Here is an 18,357-nt window from a genome sequence, read left to right as displayed (position 1 = left end):
AAAGATGCTCAGTGAGACTTTCAGATATACAACCATATGATTATGTCCAGTTCCCATTTTAACAAATTATTAACAGGGGAAACTTTACTTTCAAATTGCTCCACAGAATGATTCAGACAACAAAAGGAAAATAGTGTTTGACCAGGCGAGATTTCCATGGAAGCAAAGATTTATGGGCACACTCATCGTGAATCACATCAAGCTATCACAACCCCACACACTGATTCATGCTGCTTTACTTCTGCAAACATGATTTCCCTCTCTGGTCGTCCCTTTAGCCTAATGAGTTTGATGTATCTTTGTAATTAACACCACTTGCTCTGGTGAAGTATCTTGGGTGCTCACTGATGGCTTGTAGGTCAGTGTTAATGAGCCCCGCAGGCTGCTAGTAGGAGGCGCTGCATTGCAATGGCTGTGCTCAAAAAAACGATTCCTGCACAAATTACCTGCAATGAGTGGATCGATTAACTCTGAATCGTTTGGGCTTTCTTCAGCCTTTCACTTCTGGATGGTTTTAACACCTCAATGAGCAAATTTGATTGGATTACATTTATAACTTTGTGGAAAAAGACCGATTGACACTAAGTGTTACGCCCCCAATCCCCCCCGTTTGTGGCCCAAAAAGGACGCAACACAAAAATGATTTTATTTTTGATTGAACCATGAGAGCTAGAGTATTTACTTCAGAGTGGACACAACATGACATGTTTCCAGCCACCTGTCTTTTAGAAGCTGAAGAGGGCCACGCACCGTGTGTCCAAATATCAAAGCTGCAGGACTAAAACCAAGAGACTCCTGAACAGTCTCTCTGATAGCAAAAAGTAAAAGTGAAAGACCCTCATCCCACTCTTTACCAGACTCAAGACAGTATTTAGCCAGCATAGACTTTAGAGTCTGATGGAATCGTTCCAGCGCACCCTGGGACTCGAAGTTTGATGTTTAATCTTTAATTCAGCAAGCACTTGTGCGAACACACGAGACATAAAATTAGTTCCTTGGTCCGTTTGAATAACTTTGGGCAACCCGAAAGTTGAAAAGAATTTTATGAGCGCTTTCACAATAGGCATAGCCTTTATTCTGCGCAATGGGATAGCCTCTGGAAAACGAGTGGCAGCACAGATCACCATTAAGATGTATTGATGACCAGATTTAGTTTTTGGCAGAGGACCCACACAGTCCAACAAAACTCGTTCAAATGGTTCTCCCAGAACTGGAATTGGCTTTAACGGAGCTTGTGGAATAGGACGATTTGGTTTTTCCACAAGCTGACACATATGGCATGAACGACAATAGTCTGCTACATCAGATCGTCATCCAGGCAAAGTAAAAATTACGCAGTATACGGTGGTATGTCTTTTCAACACCTAGATGTCCCACTAGGCTGCTGTCATGTGCAAGACTCAGTGCCTGCAGTCTGAAGTTCCTTGGTACGACCAGTTGGTCAGTGTTGTCCAAGTCACTTGAATGTTGAGTCCAACGTCTCATCAGAATGCAATTTTCCATAAAATATGTCACATTTGGCATCTTTACCCCTCCTTTATCTACAGCAGAAGAAAAACAAGCAGCAAGTGCAGGATCGTTTTGCTTACATGTCTCTGGTAACATTGAAAATCATATTGTTATTCTGACAACCTGACTCAGTCTCACTTTTAATTGTCGACTCCTGCTTCTGGGGTGACTGCGGAGTCTCACTTTCATCAAGAGTGGCCATAAAAGACTCAGACAAATCTATTGTTTCACCCATCTTACAAGCCTGTGCGCGTGTAATTGCGAATACAGGAAACACATTTGGCATGGAGGATGCAAATGCACTCGATGCAACAGAAGGTTTTTCAACAACTTCTGGTAATGGAAAAACCTGTCAAATGAGTCTTCTTTGGTCTTCTTCCTGGTTCCTTTTATAGCAGGTGTGATTCCAGGTGTGACTTCCGGCAGCCAATCCACTCCTGGTGCTGGAGCACCACACCAATTGCAGCCTGGCACCTGCACACTGACATTTGCAAAGAGACACAAAAAGACAACCACACAAAGAAAAACGTCCTGGGACGTAACACAAAGAAAAACTAAAAATAATAATAAAATAAAATTTAACTCATCTTTAAAGTTAATTAAAAACCTAGGATTGATATGATGAAGGGTTTGCACTAAACATGCTCTTTACTTCTAAGGCAGTAGCAACTGGATGCAGCAATTACATCAACATTATAATGATTTATCACCCTTACATACTGGAAACCCCAGTAAAGTTTAGAAAGACCAAATGACTGAGAACAGGAAAATCTAATACACAAGCTTTGAGCAAAATAAATATCCAGATTTTGTTCTCTTAAAACCACCAAACAGTAAACCACCACTGATTGCACTCAGACTATGGCCAACTTTACGTCAAAGCAAAATTTCCAGCATGTTACTACTGAAGCACCCTGATTTTGAATTTCTTCATTGTAAATGCAGCCTGACCATCTATTTTAGTTATCAGGTGGTCTGCAATTGCAAATTCCAAAAATAAGAATTTTGTTTACAACATTTGTTGTTAATTCTTAAATGATTGATTGATGAACTGGAGGCCAACTTCATGCATCCTGTGTCATAACAGAGAATCAATGAAACTCTCGGGTCAGAAAACAACCTATGTTTAATAAAAAAAACAACAATAAAAAACACTAGCCATCCAAGTATTTAGACATTTGAAGTTCGGAGAAATCTCCTGGTTTAATGGGTAAAAGTGGAAATCAAACCAAATCAAATCAAATCAAACTCTATTTGTTAAACACTTTTCCAAGTAATGTGACTCACAGTCCTTTGCTATAAAACAGTTTTCTAATTTAAAAAAACAAAAGCAAGATAAAAGACAAAATGAAACAATTTATAAAATTCATATTACCCCCCCCCCCGACACACACACACACAAACATAAAAAGCATCAAATTATTCACTTATAAGATGCAAAGTAAAAATTTCCACACCAGTGACCCCCCCCCCATACACACACACACACTCATGTTCACACAGGACGCTACCACAGGATCCCACAGATCAAAGCGAGACCCAGGAGATCCTACTGCAGCGAGAAGGCTCAGTCACAGATTTGGAGGATCCCCATGAGGAAAACGCTTGATTTAAAAAAAAAGTAAAAGGAACGAAATACATTAAAAAAAACAGAGATTAATACATCAATTGACCTACAAATAAATAAATCTCAGTAGACACAAGACCACTGTCTCCAGCCGTGAGATAATTTGTCTCCTTCAGCAGAGCATGCTTCAGGGCTATTATGTGGTTTAAACCCTGACTGACATAGATGGGCAGACAAACAGGTGGGAAAGAGTTGAAGGAAACTTAATCATCAACTTAATAAACAAGACAAGAACTGACAAACTAACTGGGATGTTGACTTGCTGTTACATCATGAGCTGCTTGGTTTTCCTTGAACCCATGAAACACGCTGATGAACAATTGGATAATAATTTAAAGAAAGCTGTTTTCTGTGGACCTTGAGTTTACACAGCAGCTGTGTTCTCCAAGAGAAGCAGGTTGAACTTGTAAGTCTGCGAAGAGCTCAGGTTTTCTTTGCCTACCTGCTCATGATACAGGTGAGAAAAAACATGTAGATCCTCTAACACAACAGGAAGAACATCAGTATAATAAACATTGATGGAGCACTTCACACATATTGACACATCTGAACAGTAAACAAACGTCTGAGTTCATTAACATGTACATTTACAATGCTATATTTCTCTCTAAAATGTAAACATCTTGATTGATGTCAACGTACTGCAGGTTGGGTGTTAAACACATCCATCAGTGTATTAAAGATTACCATTGTAAAGTGTTCATAATACATATGCAGTCAAAGAAAGATGGGAATTGGAATCTAATCTTAATAATTTGTGAGATGAATGTGCAACCTTCCTTAAAAGTATTAAAAAACACAAGGATTGATGCTTCTACATCACACCTACAACCTTTTTTTAACTGTATTTTTTCATCTCCTCCGCATTCACAACGATTTGAATAAAGAAGTACTAAGAAATACAATTTAAAGCATAATTTTCTCAATATATGACCTCCATCATGAGAATAACACCACAAGAACACGCCAAAAACACAAGGAAATGCTTTCAAATCTATTGCTAATTCTGCTTGGTGTTATAACTAATTATATTTTCAAAACGGAACAAAGAAATGTGCTGTACGTATTATCAGTATACTGATAATGTAATTATAATTACAAGAAAATATCATGATAAATAGAAAAAATATCAAATCACCAACAGCTAAATAATGGAAAAAGAAACCAAAACAAGTAAATGCAATGGAAAACTGACATCCTCGCTTGGTAGATGTTTTTAACAAGAGATGGATCGGAGTAAAATACTATTTAAATGTTTAATTTATAATTTAGAGATTGCTTAGTGAAGAACCAAATAAATAACTTAAGAGCTGCTGGATGCCCAAGTCTTGGTCCCCCTGTGGCGGTCCCTAGACCGGATAAAATACTGGGAGTGTCAAGAAGGGCATCCGGCGTAAAAACTCTCTGCCAAGCCACTTGTGTGAATCAGTGGATCAGCGACCCCTTAGGGATATGGCTAAAGGTGAAAAACAGCTAATAAATAAATACAAATATGTATATATATGACTGCTGACATACACTCAAATATGACAATGAACACATGGGTAAACAAGTAAGGTATGTTATAATCTAACCCCTTATCTTTGCTCCTTTTTTTTCTATTTGTGCCTTCTGTCCCCCCCACCCCCCACTTTTTATGATCTATTGTTAAAATTCTGTGTCATGTTTATTTATGGGATGTTGTAACGTCAACAAATTTCCAAAGCGGTTCTTAGGTTTTTTAAGCTTTGTTTGTATAGTATTAGTTTTAAATACAAAGTAAACAAATCATCAGAAGTTTGTCAGAAATATATATTTTCCTTATTTTTATAGCAACGATTCTGCTAAATTTGTCTTTTCATCAAACGGACGCACCGTGATGTTTCATTGGTCACAAACTTCAAGGTGAAGTTTAGGTAGGAGGAGGAGGAAGGGGAGGTGGACTCAGGCGCGGAGCAACCCACTCCAACGCGAGCGCAGAGCGCACGGAGTCAGCAAACCCGCTGCGGATCATTACGGATATCTAGAAGAAAATAATAATTTCACGCTGACAGAAACTTAATTTCTATCTAGGATCTGACTTATTTAAAGGACATGTTGGAACAGATTTCCAGGGGAATCTCCCTGTTCCTGTGCTGCGCTCTGTTAGAACCCGTAAGTATGTTTAAACTTGAAGTTTCCTCATTGTTTTGGGCTCATTTTTACGCTTTGCTTCGGTCCATTTCCTAATTTGGATAACGCCTGATGGGCCAAGATCCGTTGTGGTGAGTTGTGTACAAATGTCAAACAAAAAGGCAAGCTCGCACCCATCAAAAGTCTGCTCAGTGCGCAGCAATCAGCGCGTGCACGCACTCAGCCAGCATGCTTCCACCTTCAGCCAATGCGTTTTAAACCACATTGAGGGTTTTCCTGAAGATATTTCCAAAAAAGTAAACAGTTCATCTTTAGACATTTCCCCCTCAATTCGGCCAAAGTTGGACATTTTTTCAGGGTGATGTGTTTCCATCAAGGTGAAGCTTCAAAAGAAACTGCATCTCCATGGCGACGGCCTTCTTTTGTCTCTTCTTTTTCTTGCTTAGAAACCAGGTTTGAACTAGTGCGAAAAAAATCAACCAAAAGATCTGAAACATAAAATATCCAAAAGGGGTTTATACAAAAAATGCAACCAGTTTGTATGGAGAACACCCCCCCCCCCCCCCAAATAAAATAAAAACTATCTAACCCGAAAAGCTCTCAGCTTTTTGCTTAGCTGCTTGACATGAAAAATAGAAAAAAAGAGAACGTTTCCTGTTTGATGATCTAATTCCTGATAAGAATTTCAAGTTTTACAAAGTAAAGCATCTCTGACGCATCTTTCTTCTCCTGTTGCTCAATCATCTTTAGGGGAGCTCAGCAGAATCTTGAGGAAATGAATTAAATGTGAAATGAGGGAGTCACCTTGTGTTTGGGGAGAAGTCATATGGTCTCATTTTGTGGCTAACAATAGCCACGTATAGCACCACTCTGATTAATGCCCACAGAGAGGAGACTCATCCAGCTAAGTACGGCTCATAAATCTTGTTGACTTACAAAGAATCTTTTCAAATCCTCTTTGCAAAACCCTACAGAGTGGATGTTTACATTAGCACCTTTCTTGTTGTTGGGATGGGGTTTTTGAACGTGTTGAACATTTAAACAACTTTTTTCATGGGCCTGGAGGTATTTTGTCAGGTTCTACACTATTTTTTTTCCAAAATTGAATAATGATTGATACACAAATGAAATGTTGGTGTTGAGTCTGTTGTGCTACAGATGTGATGCTTTTGTTTGTCAGAAAACAAGCTGTTTGCAGTTGCTGATAAAACTTTCCTCGTAAGTAAAAAATGTAAAAAAAAAAAAAGCAAAAAAAGTCCAAAAGTTTTCCCCACATCTGCTAACATTTTTATGCAAATCATCTCATAATTTATTTTTTTAACACTCAAATCAGCCTTTGCTCAGAGAAGCAAGGTGATTATCTTTCCCCTCTTTTCTAGGTTCATAAAGTCGAAAAATAGTTTCCTTTTTTTTGAAAACCTTCGGATTTGTTTGTTAAATTTTTACCTCTTACACTTCAGCCAAACTTATTCTGGGACATATTTTACATTTTGTTTTTTAAGGAGCCAATCTTGTGCTATAATTTCTCTAGGCTTTGTAGAATTGTCAGAGTTTTGATAAACCACTTTTTCCGTTTACAGAGTTTCAAATGATTAAAACACATTTTTTTCTCAAGGTTTATTGTAAAAACAAAAGTACTCGAAAGAAAAGCATCTAAAAAAAAATCATTGCTTTGGGAAAAGATGAGTAAAATGAGGCCTTTTGGATGCAACAATCAGGAATTTTCCAGAAATACATTTGAGATTATATGCTTTCTTTGCAGGTATTTTCATTGCAATTCCAGTGTGACCTGATGCTGGAAATAGAGAAGGAGAGGAGCATTTGCGAGGCTCAGATTGAAAACAAAACAACAAGTATGTGAGTTTTGTGCATTTTGCTCATTGTTTTTAGTTGCTTTTCTTCATTCCCTATGCAAATTTGTGACAATGAAACACGCTCTTGTTACCTCAATAAACTACTGAGGACACAAAACATCTCTCTGAATTCCAATCATCTTTTGATCTCTTTTCAAAGCGTTCCCAGTGGTCCTTTAATTATGATTATGCTGTTGTTATGCAAAATCAAACATTTTTTGTCATTTTCTAGGAGAAAGTTTGTGGAGAGGAGCAGTAGTTGATTAGAAATTCCCCTCACCTTGTATGTGGGCTCATTGGGGCAGAGTATGGCTGCGTCTACTTCCTGTCATCCATCTGTTTACACTCTGTCGCTAGCTTACAGCTCCTCACACCCCCAACCTAACATTATCGGTGCAAAAAAACTGGTGAGCAATATTGGACCCATCCAGCCGTGCAGTTTTAAATCAGATGCCAGCTCGGACGAAGACGTAACTTAATGTAGTTGTGTAACAAGTGAAAGCAACAAAAAGAGGCACAAGAGGGAGCTTTTGGCTGTAATAGCCTCTGTGTCGCATCTACAATTTTTTTCAAACAGTTTTTTTTGTCTGCACCAAATTTTTAATTCAATTCAATTCAATTTTATTTTATTTGTATAGCCCAAATTCACAACAACAGTTGTCTCAATGGGCTTCGTATCGGTAATTGAAGAAGTTAAACATAAAATTACAAGGATCATGAATGCATAGAATTCAATAGGAAAATACTAAATTGAACTAACAAACTGACTAAGCTAAACTGGCATCCATGCCCTAAGACCCCCCTTCGCGGTAAGGAAAAAAACTCCTAAAAAAAACGGATTCCTGAAAAACGAAGAAACCTCAGGGGTGTCCACATGAAGGAGGGATCCTCCCCCAGGACGGACAGGCGATTTACCAGAACTCATAGAGAAGAATTACCTTATCTAACTCTACAACTACATATGTAAAGTCCAGCAGATGAGCTTCATCCAGACGGAGTTGGGGGGACAGTCGGGGGCGCGAGTCGAGCCGGAGACAGGATCCACAGCCAGGTGTAGGAGCAGGAGCAGAGACGAGGTACACGGTCAGGTACAGAGCAGAGACGAGCCAGAGATGAGCCAGAGGCAGGATCCACAGCCAGGTGTAGGAGCAGTAGTAGAGGCGAGCCAGAGACGCGGTACACGGTCAGGAACAGGAGCACGGATGAGCCAACTGTTATCTGGAAGCACTACCACTCCCCAGGAGGGGAGAGGGAAAGAGGGACAATACATGAATCGCACTGCACCAAACAGAGGCATGGAGAACTAAATGATGAATAATAATCAAGAATAGAGGAGAGAAGGAGGGTAGAAGTAGATGAGAAGAGAGGACAGAACCCCAGTGCACCATAGTTACCGCAGCTTAAAACTTCTAGCAGCCTACAAACAACTAATTGTTATTGTTATTAATTTTAATTTAAACACATTATCATTAAGTTAATAATCTCTGAATACTAACTAGTCTGACAATAAGCCTGTCCAAAGAGAAATGTTTTCAGTCTAACTTTGAATGTAGAAACTGAATCGGCCTCTCTTACATGAGCTGGGATTTTTTTCCATGAAACAGGGGCTTGGTGGCTAAACACTCTACCTCCAACCGTACTTTTACTAATTTTAGGAACCACAAGCAGTCCTGCATTTTGCGAGCAAAGTTTTTTTGTTTGAATGGTAAGGGACTATGAGGTCCTTAATAAAGGACGGGGTCATACCATGTAAGGCCTTATAGGTTAACAGGAGGATTTTGAACTTGATTCTAGAATCAACAGTTGGAGCCAGTGAAGTGAAACTAACACAGGAGTGATGTGATCTCTTTTGTTAGTTCCTGCTAACAATCTAGCTGCTGCGTTCTAACAATTTGAATACAGAAATACTCAGAAATGCTATTTTAAGCGTAATATTCTTTGAATAAATTTCTTTCATCACCAGAAAAATGCCACAAAAACCTAGTAAAAACACCCAAAACACCTGTAAACTGCATGCAGTTTTGACACATTTTTGTTGTTGTGCTAGCTTTTCAAGGAAACATGCAGTCATGCAACCGACAAATTTACACCTCTTCGATTATAAAAACCTAATTGTCAACAGGAAAATAAGAAATACTCTTTGTCCTAGAGTACCGTTCCTGTGCTGTTTCTCCAAAAGTGAGTACGGTAGCTTCAGATCTGATTTCAAGTGGACAGCTGTTGTTGTGAACACACTGTCAGCAGAGCTCTGCCTGCAAGCGTGACAGTCTTTGAGCTGAAAGGTGCATCCAATTGTGTCAAAAGTCTCAGTTTCAGAGTTAAAACAAAAAGTCTGCAGTAATGAGCCCCATGTTGCTGCTCATCTTGTCATTGCAGACAGATTTGTGTTGCTAAGTTGAGCGCTGAATGCTCTGCGTGCAGCATTATATCCAGTCTCCTCTGTCAGCGTGTGACAGAAGCTTTGTTGATGCTAACTGGAAGTGTTGTGAAACCCGCGTTTTAAATAGAGACATCATTTCAAATGTTTGGATTTCTTTCAATTCAAATGTTACTCGCTCCTTGGGGTGTTGCTGAGAGTGTCAGCTGGTAGGTGAGTCCTCATCCTAACAAATTGTGGGGCAGGTGTGGGTTTGGGCGGCTTGTGCGTCCCATGAGCATGGACACTGTGGAAACTCCCAGTGATCTGTTGAATTCACATAACAGTGTGGAACAGAGGACAACATGCTGCTTTAATAGTAATGTTGATATGCTGGGGTCATCTGCTGTTGTGACACGAAGCCAAAATAATGCCTGATGTAGGTTTGCATGTTTTTGCTACCATGGTAACCGTTGTGTTTTGCAGTAGAGGATTAAAGTCGCAGCAGAGCAAAACAATTTTTTTCTGCTTTTAGCATTTTGTGCTGTATGAAAATCGACACACCTTTTTTATTTTTTTTTATTCGTCTTTTCTTGTCCCGCTAGGCTGCAGTGTGGAATGGGACAACATCACCTGTTGGCCTGGGGCTGAAATTGGGGAGGTGGTTACCATTCCTTGTCCAAAGTATCTCTTCTATTTCTCTGAGGACATGCCGCCACGTAAGAAGCCAACTTGCTAAATGAGTTGAATGTCTGCATGTGAGGGGCTTAAGTGTGGTTGTAAATAACCAATTACATTACTTCTCGATTTAAAAAAAACAAAACAAAACAAAAAAAAAACCCAGACAGTTACATCACAAAGTAAAACTTAATAAAAGACAAAATTATATTAACTAAAAGCTCTTCTGAACAAAAACGTCTTAACCATTAAAACACTCAGTGGAGTTGATCTGTTGCAATGACAAAGGTAGGGTATTCTAGAGACGAGGTGCAACAACTTGAAAGGCAAGGTCATCTTTGGTTTTACAGCGGGTTTTGGGGGTTAAAAAGTCAGCAATGCAGTTTGTCCATACACGGACAAAATCATATACATTGTTATGCATCAGTTAAACTGTAAACTATAAATGTACCCCGCTCCCAAAAAAAAGTTAATTATTTGTCATGTTAAAATTAGAGATGCTCAGATTCCAATATTGTGGGACAATTCCGAATTCTTTTTTAATTTTTACATCAAGAAAAGCAAACAAAAAGGTCAAAATATTTTCCTCTCTCACTTAATTGACTTTCAAAATAATATGTTTCAGTTTAATGTTGACAGTAAAAAAGAAAAAAAGGTTTTGAATGTGAGAAAAAGAGACTAAAAGCCTTTTAAAACTGTAAATTAGCTCTTTATTTTTATTTTCAAACTGTTTTTTGAATCCCTCTCTGTTGTTTTGAACAATTATTTTTTACATAATGAATAATTTATATGATATTTGTGGTTTCTTAATTCTTTTTTTTTCTTTTTCTGTTTTATATTTTTTAATCTCTCAATGAAAACGGTGCATCATAATGTTTACATCTCATATGACTGGGGAGTAGCTGGAGGTGGCATTGTGTATGTGCTCTGCATGCCGTTTTCAACCAAAAACTAAGTTTGGTCTGGACAGAGCAGTGACACTGCAACTATAAGGATACTGCTGAGTAAAGAATCTTTCTGCTCCACAAGTGTTCCTGGGGATGCGGGAGGGCTGCATGGGGGCACCCTTTGCTACTCTTTGAGAAGAGATTTCTGAAGTGAGTAAGTCCCCCTGCCTTTTAATCCTTATAAAGGAGTGCTAGTGTGCATAAACTATAAGACCAGAAATTAGGTTTTTAACAAAATAACCCTGATGAAAAATATAAACATTTTATATGTTTTATTATGCCTGGAGATACAATCTATAAAACTTTGTAGAGTTTCTACAATGACTTTTAAAAAGTAAAGTGCGTTCTGTTCAGATGTGTAAACATGCCAGACGTCTTCTAAGTCTTTCAATTTTTTTTTAAAGGAAATCTTATACAAATCTTTCTGCAGGACTGGATAAGAGAAAACATTTTGTTTAATGATTGTTGTAAAATTAATGATAATTTTATAACAATCATTAAACAAAATCATTAAACAAAAGAGACTCTCACCTCCAAATTTGTTCTTCATATTTAAGAACAAAAGATGAATATATTTACTTTACCCTTAAAATCCAAAAGATGATCGAGAAACTGCTACCCATTCAAATAAAAGGGCCCTAAGAAGGAAGGGTTCCATGTAAGGGTCTCCGAAAAACAGCAGAAAAAATCTCTGTCACTTTTTTGAACTAGCTGGAGTTCGAGAACATATTAGATAAACAAAGTTTAAAATAACATCACTGAGTTTTGACAACCTTTTTTATCCGATGCTTTTCCACAGACGGGCATTCGTAAATGTCTTTGACCTGGTTTTAAATGCTGTGGATCACCCAGTTTCAATCTCCCACAGATTTATTGATGAACCTTTACAGAAAACAGGCCATTTTATCAACAGATGGTGGGGATTCCTTTCCAGCTGTTAATGCGCATTTTCCCACCTTGAGCATGCAAGGAGGCACTCAAGAAATCCTCTTTGTGCTTCTTGCATTTCAATCCAGCTGAATATTTTGGCTGCAAACCCTAGATATTATTGAAGTCCACACACTGAACACATTCAATGTGCAAAAATTATAATATAAACATTTAACAGTCCTATAGAGCTGCATGAATCTGTTGAATACTAGCAGATACATTGTAGCCCTGCTATGTGTTGGCCAAATTCTGCAAGCCAGGGCAATGAGGTTACATTGTGACAGTAACATTGCAATAAAAAATTAAACCTAAAATAAACTTGAGAAGACAGAAAATCCAAAACATTAGGGTTAAAAAGAAGAAACATTAATTTGCGTCATCTTTCTGAGTGGTTTAAACCGAGCGGACTAACATCTGTTGGAGACGTTGATAATCCGATTTACTAGCTTGCCTTGCTTAATTCTGTGTTTACTGTGTGTCTGCAGCTGGGTTTGTAGTTGTTTATTTAGTACAGATGTGGTTCCTACAAATATATCTGCAACAGAAAAGCCAAAGGAAGTTTCTCATGCCTTTAGCTCTCTTAGCTGTTTGTGATTCTTTTCTATTTTTGTGTTTGATACTCAAACGTTAGAAAATCACCATAAATGTGTTTTTATTTTTCACTAAATCTCCAGAAAAGCTGACCTGACGTCATTGTATCATTTTATTGGCACAGGAGATTAATTCCGATTTTTTTATTTATTTTTTTACAAATTAAAACCCAATTAAGACATGATAAATATAATCCTTTAGCACACCTACATATCTGCTTTTATTTTTCCTCTAAGCAATATTTGTTGTTAAATATTCAGCAGTCCCTAACTCATAGAATAACTACTTCAAATGAGTATTTTCAGCATCTGCTGCGCCCTTATTTTCTTGTTTTTCTTTTTCCCGTTGGGTTTTTACCACTAACAAATATCTTCGCATAGCAGCAGGTTAATAAAGTAGGTCACTTACTTCCTTGCAAGAGTTGGGAGTTTCCCTCAGGATTTGAAACTTTGCAAAAAAAAGGGAAAATATGAAGGTAACAAAATGTATTCATGGAGAAGTGTGGAACAACAATGCGACAATTATCTCCTAATTCAATCGTACCTTAAGTTTAATGCGAGGTAGGAAATAAAAAAAGCATCAACAATTCTATTTAAAGATCTAATTCAGTCCTTGCAGTGTGGCAGAATAGATGCCGTGTCTATCTTTAGTGCCTAACCACTGCTTTTATCTGCATTGGTGTGACAGCTTTACGCTGCTCACCCTTACCAACCGTAACATCATTAAATCATGTTTTTTGACTGAAAAACAGAACTACAAAGACCAGGCAGAATTTTTCCCCCTTAACATGTGAAGTCTACACCTTTATCTGTTGGAGTATAGACACAGCCTTACTCCTACACAAATGCTCAAAGGAATCTAAATGTGGCTCTAAATCCCCCCAAATGAGTAGAATTACGTTAAAGTTTATACGTTCATGCTCTCTCCCGCTGCCTTACATGCCCTCACACCCTTGACCTAACATTGGCAATTCAAGAAAAACAGCGACCAATGTCAGAGGAAAATAAAGATGGACATGAATCTAGTTGTCTGCCAGTGGATGCATTGGAATAAAGCAGAGCAGGGAGCTTGTGGCCTGCTGTTGTAAGCTCTATGTCACACCTACATGCTTTTTCTCACAGCAATTTTTTGTCTAGTCCTGGTTCACAAGAATATGAATAAAGAAATACTTAGAAATGACATAATATTCTTTATTTATATTTTATTCATATTTTTTACATGGCATTTTTTCATCTGCTCCCGATTCTCAATTTATTTTCAATAAATAAATAAAATGCCACATAAAAACACCAAAAACACAATATTCACCAGAGTGGGTCTTTAAGATTCAAAATCCAAGGACTGCTGTACAGTAGGGAGATCAAAATGATATAAACACAAGAAGCTTTGATAGAAAATCGGAAACTTTAACCACAGCAACTAACCACAAAGACCAACTAAGCAGGACCATAACTATAAAAAAATGTAAAACAAAACTAAATACACTGATTCTTATAGTTGAACTCTATCTGACAACCAAGAATTTGGCCTTCAGCTTCATCAGAATGAAGACGCTTCAGGCGGGACAGCTTAATGCTTTTCAATGTGTGTATCTTTCAAACCTGTATCTGACAAATAGTCATTGTCATTCAGCACAATCAGCTGCCTGTAAATAATCACACTACTTATTAACATGCACATCCTTCTGTCCATCTTTTAAATCTGTGTTTATGTATTTGGAATTAACAGGAAAGGAACAAGCTGCTCGTTTTAATTATTCCTCTGTAGTCATTGTTCTAGGATTTTAGGCCCCCAATCCACAGCAAGAAAAGGTGTGAAATATAAAATTGGGACAAATTACAATAAAGCTCAGGTTTTTAATGACCAGAAAAGTAAGACTGTGGATGCTACTCATCATCACACAAGCTATATTTACAAAGCCAATACAGAGAGAGCAGGCTGGACGCAACATTCATAGTTCAAAAATTGGAGCTAGGTGTATTCAGCACTCATAACCATCCTAGAACTGTTGTTATTAGTTGGGAAACCTCAAAAAAGGTGCGAGAGGCGGAGCCAGTAGCATGCTGCAGGTGGAACACATGCATACACTCACACGTTATACACACACCAGGTATATTTGGTGTCTCTGCTTGTGTAATAATGCTCAATATAAGAGAAAAGAATCACACAAAAAAAGCATTGCATAACAACAAAACACGTCTTCATAAAAGCATCATACATCCATCAAAGAGGCCTGCTGTTTATTTGACTAGTTTTAATCTTTGAAAGCCTCACAGGGAAGTGCAGCTAATTATGTAGAAGAGGAACTACAGTGCTGGGAGTTTACTGTTGGATTTTCAGGGACCTCCACACTGCAGCTCTTTAGACAGTTCTCCTTTTAGTTTCCTGGGTGTTTGTCATTAATTACAACACAAAGCTACTTCAGAATAATTAGAAATTGTTTGTATTTAGCAGGCGAAGAAACATCCGTTTCAAACGACAGCCTTGAGAAGTGTTACAGAAGTTGACGCAGACGTAGATTAATTGAAAAGTTGCACCTCAAAGCTGCAGGGTTTTTAAAAAATTCTTTAAAACCTTACAAAACTTTTTTTTTAATGATTACCTCAGACATGCAGTATATTTATCCACAGCTTTGAAATCTGCAGATCAAATGAATGGAACTAAAATTTCTCTTAGGTCCGGGGTGTGCTGCTGCACTTCCCTATGAGTCTCTATTCAGGTGAAGGAAACCTCAACACTGCATGCCGGATGCATGAATAATGCTCACACCCAAAAGGCAAGAGCAGGACCTTTCCTCCATGCACGCTGATGTTTGCAAAAGTGAGAATACTTGTGTCTCTGTAAGTCAGAACACAATACAAACTCTTTTTACAGCAAGTTGCATTATTTTTCATAGATGGAAAATTCACATTCATTTGATTTCTAAACAGGAAACCAGGATTTAGGGGATTTCTGTTATTGTTTACCTAACCTCTGTGAGATAGATGCTGTTAATCAAACCAGACTAAATGATTTACGTTTGAAAAAATGGAGGATTGCCCTTACAGACAACATGGGACAGCACATCCTCACAAATGTGTATAAATAAGCGTGACCTATAAAACTATTCATATTTCCGTTCTTGTAAAGTTTGAAGGCAGTCTTCAAACTCTCATTCAGATCATTCTGTCTTCTTAGGAGGGGTTCAACTAAAGTGTCTCTCAAAAGCTAAAAAAAATCCCAAGCAACTACAACAGATCAGCACATTCTTTAGTACAAAAGATGTGAAATGTAGGGGTCAAGGGGTAATCGGGGGCCGATTTTGGAGCAGCAGTCGTCGTTATCTAGCAGGTACTAAATCTACCATCCCTTTATAAGGAGGGACACTGGGTCATGTAACAGGACAATTGGAGTGAAAGAGGAAAGATTATTAAGGTGCTGTAATGGTTCAGTCAAAATCCATGCCTTTGTATGGCGTTAAAACTGCAGTTATAAATATTCTTCCTAAAGGGGTGTCTTTTTAAAAAAAAAAAGTAATCAGTTAAACAATACATTAGCATTTCAAAATGTTATTGGATTTTTCTTTATTGTTTGGGCCAATTTTATACAAAGCGGCGACACTTTCACTTCCTGTTAAAAGCAATTTTACAAACAAAAGTAGCTGGTCTGTTTACCAGGTGAATGACAGTTCCTTTTTACTGCAGTGTCAAACGACTCAACTTTATGAGGCAAAGCAAACAAACACATTGAGAGTCTTCTGTAAACCAAAAACGGTTTTGATTTTGCTTCAACCTAAATTCCGAGAGAATTTTAGGAAACAGTCGCAATTTTATTTGAAAGTTTTTGATTTTAATTGACAGGTGATAATTTAAATCCTCTGCTGAACAAAAGCTTTGTTGTCCAGCTGTCCTACATTTCTGTCTGGTGTACAGTTTGTCATCACAAGTCGTCTGACTTCAGACCCCTGCAATATAAGCCAATCTGTGGCGTCACACAGCTGTACTCCATTGGGTTTCCCCAGATTGAGCCCAAACTATCCCAACATTTAAATAAAAAAAGTAAATACATAGGGTAGACTGTAAGGTAAGCTTACATTTTAAACTAAAACACTTAAAACATTTCAAAAGTAGCAAAAAAAAGCCTATCTCCATTTGTTTGTGTATGTAATCTCTGACACATAACAATTATTTTATGCATTAAAAATTCATTGATAATTTGTATTACATCAAGTAAATATACAGACATAGCTAATTTAATGTATGCAACATTTTACTTGTTTTGGATTTTTGACATATTTGATAAATAATTAAAAATGAATGTTAATTCAGTTAATTTATGTCACGTATTCAGAATAAAACTGAAAGATAATTTACTTTTTTACATCTTGATCTTAATTGCTTTTACATTACAATATTTTTTTTTATATTAAAATACTTTAATGCCTTTTTTAAAGGACCCTTCAGGTCCACCGTGTAATGAAATCGATTTATACTAATATTCAGAGTTCTATATAAACTGAAGAATTGTACTGAGGAAGTGTCTTCTTATAACAGACTATCCACATTCTGCAAAAAGCCTCACATAGAGTCCTGAATTATTCATTAACTCAAGTTGTATGTTTAGTTTTTTTCCTATATTCTCTTCTCATTCTGTCTTTTTTGATTTTCTAAACCATGCCTTAGTGTACAATTTTTTAATTCAAGAGTTCATTCATATTACTTCATCTACTGAAGGTGATACTTTAAGTGAGCACTTTTGGGATGTCTTTAAGTTGTCCTAAAACACAAACTCATGCAGAAACCTTTAGAAACTGAAAGAAAAGGGGAAAGAAGTCCTTAAAGTTGTAGATTGATATTAAAAAAAAAAGGTGTTTTATTCATGATTAGATCTAGTTTTTTGTATACAATGCTTTAAATTTGCTTAAGATTTTTCTAATTTTATTATAATTTGATGAATTATTGTCCTTGTTTAAAGGCTTTCAAATTATGAAAGAATACATTGTTTTTTATTTTCCTGGTGTTGTAAAACTTTTTTTCAGTCAAGTAATAATACTACAAACTTATCAAGGAAAGTAATGGCTTTTATGTGAAGGTTTTACTTTGTTTTTGTCAGACTTTTAGTCGCAAATGTCCGTTATGAATATTTGCTCTGCTTATGTACTTAACCTGTGGGCTGCAGACATGGCAAAAGGCCTCATACTGATGCAATCCATCCCGTTTTTCAAGACAGGAGAGAAAGGTTGAACTAAAGATTGATCACGAGCATGTGAAGGCTTTGGGTAGAAAGGCATGTTTCTGTGGGAAGCTGTGCTGCAACTCACTTGGGAGGTAGTAGCTAAAATAAAAAGTAAGGCACTCAAGGGAAGGAGAGGTATGCTTCCCCGACATGTCACGCACTCACAGCATCAACAGGAGCCTAGTGTGTGAGGCAGGATGGAGAACAGGGATAGAGAAGTAGTTATGGATGACCTTTGTAGCACAGATATCAGTTCTGTAGTAAATCAGGTCAGTGAGGGTCTCTTGTTTAACATAGGTTTTCGGGTTGTTGACAGGTCAAGTAAGAGGGACTTAATTAAGGGATGATGTACAGTCTGGGAGTTGCTGCATTGTAAATTACTGTTGCAGCTGGATGGGAACCATGTGACTCAAATATGAGCTCTTTAGAAACTAAGATTTGTTTGCTAAAGAAGCTGACTGTTTCATGTCTATGATCTTTTGAAAAGCGGTCTTCAGAAAGTCAACCGTTTAGAGAGGAGCACTGGTAACTTGGACATAT

The 18,357-nt window shown here is 37.5% G+C and overlaps 1 protein-coding gene across 3 annotated transcripts in view; it reads left to right on the top strand.

Annotated features, from left to right (window-relative positions):
- The first annotated feature begins 5,062 nt into the window (after window positions 1–5,062).
- The window catches only part of LOC101161752 (vasoactive intestinal polypeptide receptor-like), a 24,868-nt gene continuing 11,573 nt past the window's right edge, over window positions 5,063–18,357 (top strand). The window contains exons 1-3 of one of the 3 annotated variants that reach the window (XM_004079106.5): window positions 5,063–5,269; window positions 7,011–7,101; window positions 10,063–10,176. In XM_004079106.5, the coding sequence (XP_004079154.1) occupies window positions 5,210–5,269; window positions 7,011–7,101; window positions 10,063–10,176 (265 nt within the window). In that variant the 5' untranslated portion in view covers window positions 5,063–5,209. Of the gene's footprint in view, window positions 5,270–7,010; window positions 7,106–10,062; window positions 10,177–18,357 lie in introns of those variants that run through there. The other 2 variants (XM_078935493.1, XM_078935495.1) reach the window with 2 other exon arrangements.

The sequence above is a fragment of the Oryzias latipes genome, chromosome 17, assembly GCF_053564925.1.
Source record: "Oryzias latipes strain Hd-rR chromosome 17, Olatipes_Hd-rR_3.1".
Lineage (NCBI taxonomy): Eukaryota > Metazoa > Chordata > Actinopteri > Beloniformes > Adrianichthyidae > Oryzias > Oryzias latipes.
Note: the sequence above shows the minus strand (reverse complement) of the source record. Positions and strands in the feature narration are given on the sequence as shown.